Source organism: Telopea speciosissima, chromosome 8, assembly GCF_018873765.1.
Source record: "Telopea speciosissima isolate NSW1024214 ecotype Mountain lineage chromosome 8, Tspe_v1, whole genome shotgun sequence".
Taxonomy (NCBI): domain Eukaryota; kingdom Viridiplantae; phylum Streptophyta; class Magnoliopsida; order Proteales; family Proteaceae; genus Telopea; species Telopea speciosissima.
In genome coordinates, this window is record NC_057923.1 from 8,251,507 (window position 1) to 8,264,127 (window position 12,621).

The 12,621-nt window shown below is 38.6% G+C and overlaps 1 protein-coding gene across 2 annotated transcripts in view; it reads left to right on the forward strand.

Annotated features, from left to right (window-relative positions):
- Nucleotides 1-6,522, forward strand: part of LOC122671601 (probable AMP deaminase) — a 60,546-nt gene extending 54,024 nt beyond the window's left edge. For both annotated transcript variants that reach the window (XM_043868914.1, XM_043868915.1), the window contains exons 14-19: nucleotides 4,654-4,707; nucleotides 4,805-4,915; nucleotides 5,355-5,528; nucleotides 5,596-5,676; nucleotides 6,265-6,363; nucleotides 6,447-6,522. In XM_043868914.1, the coding sequence (XP_043724849.1) occupies nucleotides 4,654-4,707; nucleotides 4,805-4,915; nucleotides 5,355-5,528; nucleotides 5,596-5,676; nucleotides 6,265-6,363; nucleotides 6,447-6,515 (588 nt within the window). In that variant the 3' untranslated portion in view covers nucleotides 6,516-6,522. The remainder of the gene's footprint in view (nucleotides 1-4,653; nucleotides 4,708-4,804; nucleotides 4,916-5,354; nucleotides 5,529-5,595; nucleotides 5,677-6,264; nucleotides 6,364-6,446) is intronic.
- Nucleotides 6,523-12,621: the final 6,099 nt, after the last annotated feature.

The following is a 12,621-nucleotide window of genomic DNA, read 5'->3' on the forward strand; positions in this document are numbered from 1 at the left end:
CATGGCCCATCAATGTCCACTATTTGAGCCATGTGGAGGATCTGATGAAACAAACAGCTGTGTGGTACATCTCTAGGACTAGCCACAATTTAAATGTTGGGTCCCATCTCAACCATTGGTCGATGTATTAAACTTTTACAATTGTATTTTCAGTCGTTAAACCAAACCTGCTAAAGTCAACTTTTCAACAATTGTTCCAAAGCTTTATACCAGATGGATAATTGATATGGAGGACATGCCCACAAAATAAAAGCACTAACTAAGATGTCACATGGTAGATATTTGAGATTGTAAGGGAATTAGTCAACTGACATACGTCCAAATAATAAAATTTAAAATAGGAAAATATTGAAGAAAAATCTTATAAAAATTTGTTACATTGTAACTATGATTCATGTAGATACTTAGAGTTGCTTAATCAAATATCATTGTCAATCTTCAAAGTATCAACTTACTTAGGTTTCAACCTCCCAACATTCCTACATCCAGGATAGTAATTGGCTGCAAGTAACATCATATGATATTAATATTTGCATCTCACGATTCTCTCCAAAATTAAGAGGTGAGAGACTAACAAAAACAATTTTACCAGTGCTTTGGGCGAAAAATGCACCCAATAAAAAAAACAATTAAGGGAAAGGTGAAAATGTTAGCATAGTTGCGTAAGCATCTTATTTTCAGCAAACTATCGGAAAGTAATGTAATTATAATACTATATATATTTAATATATGTACTCTGAATTTTTATTATCTGAAAATAAGGTAAGCGACACAAAAGATTACACTCACAGACTTAGAGTCATAGTAAATGTTAGAGATGATAATGCTATGTCATCATCTCATCAGCAGAATTTACCTCTCAAGAAGATCTCCACCGATGATAAGGCAATGAGACACAATCAAGGCTGGGTTCTAGGCTGTCAAGATAGCTTTCCTACAATAGAAGATTGCTCCACACAAGAACGTGCTGGCAATGGTTATCTTAGTAAAGCTACAGCAAATAGAATAAATTATTTTGAGAAACTCTCAAGAGAGCCACCACTTGTTACTGAAAATAACCAAGGGGAATCATCCTTAAATAGGACTGTATACCAAAGGATTGAATATTGAGAAATATCCTTTACAGTGGATGTAGGTTATCTTAACCGAACCACTCAAAGCTTTTGTGTTCTTCCTCTATCCTTCTCACTCTCTCTTTCTCTACAGTATGAGTTCTAACATGGTATCAGGAGACCAAGGATCGACTGGGAATCTCACCGCTACTACTGCGCCCATTCCTTCTCCACTCATAACCACCTCCTCTTCATCCTTCCATAATCTCATATCCATTAAGCTCTCTGAAAACAATTACCTGCTATGGCGATCCCAACTTGTTCCACTTTTGAAAAGCTATGATCTGTTTGGCTTTATTGATGGATCCAACATCTGTCCGTCCTCTACGATGCCCCCAACATCGTCATCTTCTTCTACTGATACCCCTATCACCAACCCAGATTTTGTTACCTAGAATCGCCAGGATCAAATGCTCCTCTGTTGGTTGCTAGCGTCACTTACAGAACCTGTGCATGCCCAAGTTGTAGGGTGCACTACCTCTGCTGATGTCTGGACCAGTCTGGAACGACTTTACGCAGCCACTTTCTCCGCTCGTTTAATGCAACTTCGGCTCCAGCTTCAGCAGACACGACGTGGATGTCTGAGTATTCATGAGTATCTCCTTCAGATTAAAAGTCTTTGAGACCAGCTTGCTGCTACTGGTAGACCAGTGGCGGATGAAGATATTTGTCTCCCTATCCTCAACGGATTAGGTGCTGAATACGTGGCGTTTGTAACCGCCGTATCCACTCGAGGAACCCCTATTACTTACAACGATCTCAGAGGTATGCTTCTTACCCAGGAACTACGTTTGAAGGATGATTTGGGGGCTCCCATTTTCTCTTCTCCAACCGCTAATTTTGCAAGCAATACCACGAACCGCGGGGGAGGTCGCCCCTGTCGTGGCAATGGTCACGGCAGGTATGATGGTTCTAATCGTGGAAGATATGGTGGCTCTTTTAATTCTGGGAATGGTGGTTCTTTTACTTCTGGACATAATGGTTCCTTTAATTCTGGCCATGGTTCTAACCGTGGTGCACATGGGAATGGTAATGCTGGTTTACAATGCCAAATCTGTCAAAAGATGGGCCACAAGGCTGTTGATTGTTGACAGCGTTTTGATCACGCCTTTCACACTGGATTTGTCAACCCTCCTTCTGCGAATCTGGCTGATTACCCCCCTCTGCTCATGAAAGCATTTGGGTTCCCGATTCTGGAGCAACCCACCACCTTACTGCGGTTATAACTCATACTGTAGAGAAAGAGAGAGTGAGAAGGATAGAGGAAGAACACAAAAGCTTTGAGTGGTTCGGTTAAGATAACCTATATCCACTGTAAAGGATATTTCTCAATATTCAATCCTTGGTATACAGTCCTATTTAAGGATGATTCCCCTTGGTTATTTTCAGTAACAAGTGGTGGCTCTGTTGAGAGTTTCTCAAAATAGTTTATTCCATTTGCTGTAGCTTTACTAAGATAACCATTGCCAACACGTTCTTGTGTGGAGCAATCTTCTATTGTAGGAAAGCTATCTTGACAGCCTTGATTGTGTGTCATTGCCTTATCATCGGTGGAGATCCTCTTGAGAGGTAAATTCTGCTCATGAGATGATGACATAGCATTATCATCTCTAACAGTATACATAAAGGAATTACATCTATCTGACTTAGAAAAGATTAAAATGGTTAATGATAATACTCAAAAATTTTAAATTAAAAAAAAAAAGATTTGTGTGGATGTATTGCTGTAGTGTTTTAGATGTATTACTTAATGAGTATGGTTGTGACTTGCGAGCCTTGGCACAACGATTAAGTTGCGCTATTGCAACCAGCAGGTTGCAGATTCAAAACATGGAAACAGCCTCGCCACGAAGCGTGGGTAAAGCTGTGTACATTTGCTCCTCCCAGACCTTCCAGTTGTAGGAGCCTCGTGCACTGGGATGCTCTTTTTTTTACTTAAATGAGTATGGTCGTTGACCTATTATTTTGTGAAGGGTAACTTTTTGTGTTGAACCTGTCCAATAGCCCATGAAACTCCACATGGAAATCTTAAAATCATTTTTATATGACATAACATCTCTATGTAGCACCTTTGGGGCATGGCTAGGTGTAAAAGGCACAAGGCATGTGTGCTTTTGTTTCTCACCTCAAGTGTATTTGTGCTCTTCATATTAGCCTCAGTATGTTCTTTCACCTGATTGCTCCAATGTGCACCTTAAAGCACGTGCCATAAATGCATGCTCAACACTTGTTTGATTCTATTTTCAGCTTTGAAGTCTGCATCAAGTAACTTTTGGAAATGCCAGGAGTTTACTGAATTTGTTAACATTCCCATAAATTTTGGATAAGTCAAATCACTCTATGCGAAAGCAAGCTCCGGCTCCTAAGATAGTCTTTCCAAGGGTAATACTCAGTATACTGTCAGAGAGTTGTGCCCAGAACCTTGTGTATAAAAGTGGTAACCAACTTACCATTAACCTCTTCCTAAAATCCAGTCTATAGGCATATGATAGAACTTGTTCCGTCAACGTCAACAGCTCAAGACATACATTCCAATTCTTAAATAAAATTTCTTCTGATTACAAATCATCGATCAGAGTTATCCGACTTTATGTGACAGTAAATAAGTAAATATGTGATAATCAAGTCCTCAAAAGTCAAAACAGGTCTAAGATATAGAGTAATAAATGTGTAATTGTGTATGGGGACCTACACTGACAACACATGAATTTGTAGAGCATCTTCTTATGTTGTCACGGCATCTAGGCAACACTAGGAGTTGGAGGAGGGGGAAAAACAAGGCACTGACCAAGCTGCCCTTCAAGCAACGCGTGCCCGATGCTTTGACAACCATCTCCTATACAACAAAATTGCATCAATCTGTTCAACATCCACCCGTGTGGATGCACAACCCACGTGGAGTCCTTTAAAGTTAAGGTTGAAGCGTTGATAACCTTACCCATTATTATCATTATATGAAGGACTATAATTCATGAGAAAATGGTAGCAAAAATTGAGGCTGTGCCATCCTAATTTCCAATCCTGAGTTATTAAATTAGATCTGTTTAAATCTGATGGGACTATCCATTTGGTAAAACTGCCATATCCTGCTCATCAATTCATCACAAATGTAGAGTGAAAATATGGAGGAAATAGAAAATGAATGTTCTAGAAGAATTCATTGACATTTGGAAGTGGAAGTTAACTTCATATGGCCATGTCTTTTTTAGTTAGTTTCCAGGAACAGAAAACAGGTAGAACCATATGTATGAGTAGCATGTTTCACTTTCAGAGTCTTGTCCAATTCTAAGACAGCCCCTACCCATGAAATTGAGTATTTTAATTGGATTGCAATTAAAATATAGAATCAAGAGAATATTAGGGTTGTCACTACTTTTACTTGTCTTGATGTTACAGTTCACACATACTACCCAACCGCCCTTGTTTTCTTCTTCCTTTCTTAGATCCTGGAAATCTATTTACACTTGGATATGAACATTGCTCCCCTCTCCCTCCCCCCCCCCCCCCCCGGGTTTCTTTATCCCCTCTTCTCTGTATACAGCTTCGGGAATCTAAAGGAATGCAGACGATCAAGTTCCGGCCTCACTGTGGAGAGGTACTTCTTTATTCTTTACATTTTAAGTTTTGCTTTTGATTTTTCCCGTGAAGTTCTTGGAGCATATTCAGGTTAACTATTACTTCCAATTGTGCAGGCAGGTGACATTGACCACTTGGTTGCTGCATTCCTTGTATGCCATAATATTTCTCATGGGATTAATCTTAGGAAAGCCCCTGCTTTGCAGTATCTGTATTATCTAAGCCAGGTTGGCATTAATCTATGCTTTCCTACATAATTCTAATGGAAATGTGAGTTAATTATAGGGTGTACGGGAAGTATGGTCTACTAACATCATCCATCAAAAGATGGGTCACATGTCATTTAATGTATCCCAGGAGCTCTCATGTTTTAAATACCACCAAGCTAAGTTTTGTTGTTATAGTTCAGTCTGTTACATTCTTCTGGACTGTTATGCTTAATATAGTAAACACCTGAAAAAATCTGTAAGACAGATCGACTTTTGGAATATGATACATTCTACAAGGGAGATTGATCAACTGGGTCCCTCCCCAATTGTGCTGTTAGTGGACCATTCTTGTAGTATATTCAGAAGATGACCTTTAATTTCTACAGCACTGTAATCGCATCAGCATACATTTTCTTGACGACGTTCTCCTTCAAGTGCTTCTCGTCTCTTATTGTAGGTTGGCTTATCTATGTCTCCCTTGAGCAACAACTCCCTGTTCCTGGATTACCATCGCAATCCATTTCCAATGTTCTTTCAACGTGGCTTAAATGTTTCACTCTCATCAGATGATCCTCTTCAAATACATTTGACCAAAGAACCGCTTGTGGAGGAATATAGTGTTGCAGCAAAGGTTTGCTCGTGAGCATCTCTGTTTTCTATCGAGGTCATCTCTTACTTACAGAGCTAGTGGTTTTCAGGTCTGGAAGCTCAGTGCTTGTGACCTCTGTGAGATTGCTAGAAATTCAGTCTATCAATCTGGATTTTCCCATGCAGCAAAGGTGCAAAACTTGATAAACAATAATTTCTTGTGCATCATCAATCATTATTGGTCAATTTTCTGGCTTTTCCAGTGAAACATAAGCAGTCTAGAATATTATCTTGAGTCACTTGGAAAAAGAGGGTTCAAGTAGTTGTGTGGGACCTAATACTCTTTAGACATTCAAGTCCTTGATTTTAACCTGAAAGCAAAACAGAGAGGATCTTAAGATCTCTCTTTTTCTCTTTTTCATTGGAGATAGGTAGGCCCAAAGGAGAGTTGGAACTCACAGCCTCTTTATTGTAAGGTGTTAGTCCTTGCCAACTGAGCTACTACCCCCTTGGGGTTTTTCAAGACTCTGTTCATCCTTGGAAATATTCATCTTTCCTGAAAATCAAATATAGAGGTGAATAATTTCAGAAGCACCTAAAAATCCATAATCTATTTTTCCCCCAATCATATAGATTGATTTGTTCTTAACAAATTCATCATGTTTTGGGTTATCTGACCACATAGTGGTTCTCACAAGCAGCTCATGATATTGTTAGTATCCATGAATGGGGAAATTCATCAACTGGCTCCTTTTATCCACTGTTTTGTAATTTTGCAGGCACATTGGCTTGGGAGCAAGTATTACAAGCGAGGCCCCGAGGGAAATGATATTCGTAAGACAAATGTACCACACATGAGAATTTCCTTCAGAAATGAGGTGACCTTTTATAGCTGCTAAATGGTGTTAAAGGAGCTAGTATTTATTTGTGCTTCCTTTTTGATGTTCTATAGATTTTGCAGACGTGGAAGGAGGAGATGCAGTATGTGTACTCGGGAAAAGCCAAGTTTCCTGAAGAAATAATCCCCTGAACCATGTGAAAAGGAGCAAGATAAATGATGTCTCTGATGGTGACGGATTGCAGTGTTCTGCTACAGTTTTGGATGACTACATTACGCATTTCTTTGGCGATTGGATTGGCCTGCATGCTGATATCTTCCATTGCAGTCCATAATCATTGCCTCGTTACGTGGCTCTATTGCAGTAGACTAATGACTGTGAATGAGCAGGAGAGAAAGTAGTCCTTTTGATGAGAAAAATATGATTCGCGAGCCAATTTGTTAATGCCTCATGAATTTACATGTTTAAGTCATTGCTTGAGTTAATTTGCACTTCTCAGAGTGCATCCATGGCAATTCTTCGAAACAGTTGTGACTTACGATGCGCCGATGCCTTCACTGGCTTTGTATGCAATTTTGAACTTCAAATTGTCCTTTTAATCACAGGTTCATTGCAGGGCAATCACTCAATTGAGGATGCAAATCAAGCCCACTCGAATACCAGAACAGGTCCTCTAAGGATGGGACTTGCACCACAAGGCCAATCCATAGTGGCATTGGACCAAGTAAATTGGAGATGTAATGGTGATATTAACCATATCGCCTGTTGCTATAATTTGGGCCCAAATTAGCCTACTATTAAAATGGAGATGTAATGGTGATATTAACCACATTGGTGCGCTAAATGACCATCTTCCATTCCTGCCCCATGAAATGTGAAATGAAGCCCCGTGCCCCCTGTGCGCAGGAGCCATGTTCCTGGACAGAGAACGCTTATTGAAAAAATGTTATTTTAAAATGGTAAAAATGTGAGGTAACAATTTCTTTTTCACCAATTTTGGTTACAACAAGATTTTCGTTTGATTAAATTAAGCTCTTAAATGTGGCATCTCTTTATCTAAAGGTTAAAATAGACACGTCATCTATCCATATGATGTCAGAATAGAGTATGTCCATCAAACCTAGACTCAATTTGAATAAATAAATTTAATTCTATTATTGCATGAATTTCATCCAAATAGTTCTCGACTAGGGATAGGACTTGATATCCTGTTCGTATGGTCGTTACATTGTATGCCACTAAAAATGATGATTTCAAGGCATAAATGTAATTACACATAATGTACATGGATAGAAAAGAATTTGGTACAATTATCATATGTATTATTGAATGTGGTATTAGGACGAGATGTGTACCCATCACCAATTGACCCTTTGACCTGAGAGATCTTTATCATTACGGTGTTATATTATGGATTTTAGTATACTTATGGTTGATGTCATGTGGACTATATATCGGAATGTTGGATTTGTGATTGCGCATCATGAACAAAAGAAATGCTCTATATGGAATCCATTATCTTTGATTGGGGAATATCAGGAAGAAAGAAAGTTTGTGATCAATCGGGTTAGAATCTGGATCTAGTGGCATTTTTTGTTGATTGTTTACAAAGTTATTTTCTTATTATTGAATATATTATTATATTATTTCAACGATGTTTGATCACGTTTTTTGCGTCCGATTGTAATCACAGAATCTTTGATAAGGACATGTACAATGATTGAGGTTTGGCCGTATTTAATTACAAGGTCATGAGATTTTGTTTAATGGAGGGTCTTAAATGCAAATTAAAGAATTTAATTACACATGATATTTATTGGAAAAATAAAATATGTTAATTATCTATTTAATTATAGTACTTTTATTTGATGAAATTATCAACTATAATTAAAGAGATATCAAAGTCTCTTTACCTCTTCCCACTTTGAAAGCAAGCTGAATTGTAAGTCAAGTAACTTCAGCAAAAAATATCCAATTCAGTTAAGAAAACTGAATATTGAGATTCATCTCACACCTCAACCCTAATAGGATTAGGGACTATAAAAAAGGACACAAGGGGTGGGGAACCAGAACTGGCGGGCCCCCTCTCCCCTGGTCAATCCACTCTCTCTCTAAGGTATGGTGTGATTGTGATTAGGGTTTTGGAAACCCTAGGTCGTTGGTGATAGTTTTGTTGATTGCTTGCATTGAATTGAAGAATCAAGAGTTGATCGTCGTCTATTCTCATTGTTGCTCAAGTAAGGAAAAACTATTATATAGAGGATGAATTACATTTGCGATTCTAAGATAACCTATCTTTCTCGTTTCAATTTGTTATGGGATGTTGATCTCAAATTGAATACAAAGATTCTACACCCAATCTGAATCCGCTGCGCTATAGGATCATCGATTCCAACAACATCATCTATCCACATGATAGTATTTAAAGTGGGCATTCCAAAAAATGGGGGAGAAAGGTAGTCAGATTTCTTCCTCCCCCTTTCCCTTTTCTATAATGCATATGTCATAAACAACATAAATATACTTCCACACACATACCCAAAAAAAAAAAAACTGAAAAACTAAAATCTTGTCAATAAGAAATGAGGAAAATCTTACTTGGATATATTCCTACAACCATGACCTTTATGGCGTAGGACTTGTCAATAGGTCTCCACATGGTAGAAACTTTGGCTCAAGTACCTTCATGTGCTCATATTTGCACCTCAGCTGTCTATTGAGACTCACAGAGAGTCTTTTTTTTTTTCTTTTCTTTTCTATTCATTTCAGCCTTTTTTGTCAATATTGGAAACTTCATTACTCTATTATCATGCCCAAAGGGCACGATTGTACCATTGTGATCTCATTTAGCAGAAGTCCCACGTAGTCACAGCTCAGCAAGGCTATAACCTTTAGCTCACTTAGCGAGCTGGACCATTTGTTCTCTTGGAAGTATTGACAACATCGAGAGATATCTTCCATTCTTTTTTTTGGTGAAAAGATATCTTCCCTTCTATATATTGGAATTAGGCAATCTATCATCTAAGCATTTGATTCCCGTCATGTATTCAATGCCTAACCTTTGGTAGCTATTCCTTTAGCCTGTCAGTCAAGTTTAGCTTTGAAGACCAGACAACAGCAAATAACTTGGATAAACTTTTCTTTTAAGTTGGGAGCAGGGTTTTAGTAATTGGTATCGGTGTCGGTCTTGGTCTTTGCTTTGGATCAGTCCGTATCGGTATGGATTAGTCAAGTTTACCCTTGTTTTAAAATTTTATTTTTTTAAATATTTTTACTTTTGTCCGCACCAATCAACTCTGATACAGGATCAATCAAAAATTGATATCGGTCTCCACCAATACCGATACGAATTGGCCGATTCCTCAAACCGTGGTTAGGAGTTCATTATCCATGCCCTTAGTGGTCCTTTAAGTGAAGTGCATTACTACTAAATAGCTTCATGTTTGGGGTGTTATTTCATCTTGGAGGCTGATTCGCAAGAACCCGATTTGCACCATAGGAAACGTCTATAGTCTTAAGGAGAGTGACTATTTGACATGTCTCGGCCCTACAATTCCTCAAGTTTTTTTCATTTAGATTCATGACACTTTATATGATGCTTGAGCTTGTGGTCATCAACCTTGGTTTGTCTACAACTAAGATGAGTAATATATCCCCCTTATTACATTTATTACCATGTATGAATTTGCATGATATTTTTAAAGGAGAGAGAGATCTAACAAAAAAAAAAACTATGTCAAGAAAGGAAATCGATGAGAGATCTACCTAGGAGTTGCGACTGTGAGCAAAGACCAAAGAGAGAGATTGTCAGCAAACCCCTCATTGTGAGCAATGACCTCCCTTTCTCATCTACTTTTGTTGTTGCCTTGTTGCTACTATGTATCTTCGTCGCATGGAGTGATGGCAGAAGAGAGCTTTTGCTCTGTGTCTTTGGATAGCAAGGAGTAAGAGTGTAAGAGAGAGAAAGGGAGTTGCAAGGGTAAGGAAGAGGATAGAGAATGATAGAGAAAGAGAGTTATATAGGAGTCCTCTTTCACTGCACATACACTCAACATGAGACACATTTCCCACACACTATTGTATAGGAGGCCTTGAGGGGCACATTTTTTGGAAACAAAAGTGATGTCTTTCACTGAGCATATGTGCAACATAACCGCTTATGGCTTCTTATTTCTTTTGGGTGGCAGCGAGGAAGCATCGAACATACATTGGTTATTTTGGGATAAACTATGCCATTCCAAAGGAAGCATCGTGCCATTCCAAAGGAAGCATCGAACATACATTGGTTATTTTGGGATAAACTATGCCATTCCAAAGGCGGTCTAGGATTTAGAGATCCTGCGCTATATAACAAAGCTTTATTAGCCAAAGGCGGTATGGGGGCTCTTGTCCAGATTATGACTTCATGGAGGTGAGATTGGGAAACATCCCTTCTTAGGCTTGGAGAAGCCTAACGGAAGGAAGAAAAGTGTTAGAAGAGGGCCTCCATTGGAAAATTGGAGTAGGAAACAAAAACAACATTTGGAGGGATAAGTGGGTACCATCCTTACTCCTCAAGGTATTAGGGAAGGAAACTATCAATGGGTCTTTGAATTAAAGCCGCAAGATAGTCGGCAGTGGAAAATGTAAGAGTTGGAATCTCTATTGTTGCAGGGAGGTTAAAGAGGCTATCCTTCGCATTCAAATTCTCCTGCTTCCATCATATGACAAATTAGCATGGGAGACTTAAAAAGACAGAAAGTTTACGGTGAAATCGGCCTACTATCTTTTGTGCAACAATGGAAATTTGATGGTCACCAAGCTACCCTTAACCTCTTCCTGTAGTAGATGGGCCTCTACTCTCTCTGAGGTGTGGAAGAGTATTTGGCATTGCAACACTTTGCCAAAGGTGCGTTTGTTTGTATGGAGGGATTTTACTGATGGCCTTGCTATTGGGGAAGGTTTTACCAAACGACAATTTAAGTTAGATCCACAATGCATGTGGTGTAGGGTAGTGGCGGAATAGACCACACCCTGTTACATTGCCCCTATGCACAAGCAATATGGTTCAGGTGCTCTATTTCTCTAAAAATTCCTCAAAATCCAAAATTTATTATCTCAAGATGGATTGCTAAATGGAAGGAATTTCACAAATATGGAATATTAGAGGGTAGAGTAACCAAAGGCTAGATGAGCTTTATAGCTTGGTTTCTTTGGATGACCCAAAATGATTTGATCTAAGGAAGAAGGAATTGGACTCCACTGCATGTGATTAGGGCAACTCAACAAGCCCACCAGGAGTTCATGAAAACCCATAATCTGGGAAAGACTCAACTAAAACAACAAGCTCTCATGTTACACTCCTTAGAAGTGGTTTCCCACTGCTAGTCCATTTTTAAAGATAAATTGCAATGCATCAAGAGATCCTGGTAATGGTAAGTGTGAGATTGGGGTGGTAATTCGTGATCATGAAAGAACCCTTGTCTTGGCAAAATCAGAGGTAGTCTTGTTTCAGAAAATAGCTGAAGGGGCAGTACTTGCCATTCGTAATGGTATTTTGGAAGGTATCTCCCTTGGACATGATTTTCTACCTCCAAGACCAGGCAGAATGGTGTCGTAATCCCTATAGCATATAATTTAAGACATAAAACATTTATCGTCAATATGTATTTACATGTACATTTTTACTTTTATTCCTAGAGAATTCAACAAACTAGTTAATTTCTCGGCTTGAAAGGTTCTTTCTATGCAGTGTACGATAGTTTGGCCAAATTCCATTATGTAGTTGATTGAAACTTGTATTTCACCATTCACGTGAATACCCCTCACGTGTTGATCAAGAGAGAGAAAGAACTGTAGAGTTTTTATTTTTTTATTTTTTTAGATGAATAAATATTTTATTTTTACTCACTAAAACCCCTTTCTACCAATGATTAAAAATAAAAAAAAAAAACCCTAAAACCCTGACTATATAATAAGAAACCATATAAGAAAGAAAATAATTAGAATTTAATACTCAAATGGATTTTTTTATTTATTAATAATTTAATATTAACAACTTACAAGGCGCTCCATCCGTCTGCTTGGTTTCTCCTCAAAAGTGCCATCTCCCCCGCCGCTTCATCTCCCTCATCTTTTGCATCTTCCGTCCCCACTCGGCCCGTGTTCCTCCTTCGCTCTTCCGTAAGGTAGAGGGTTTATCTTAATAGAGTCTCCCTCTCTCTCTCTCTCTCTCTCTCCTCTCGCCCTATCAAGTATCACACTACTATCACCACCGAAGCAAAGCGCCGAAGACATCCGAAGGAAGGAGAAGAAGGA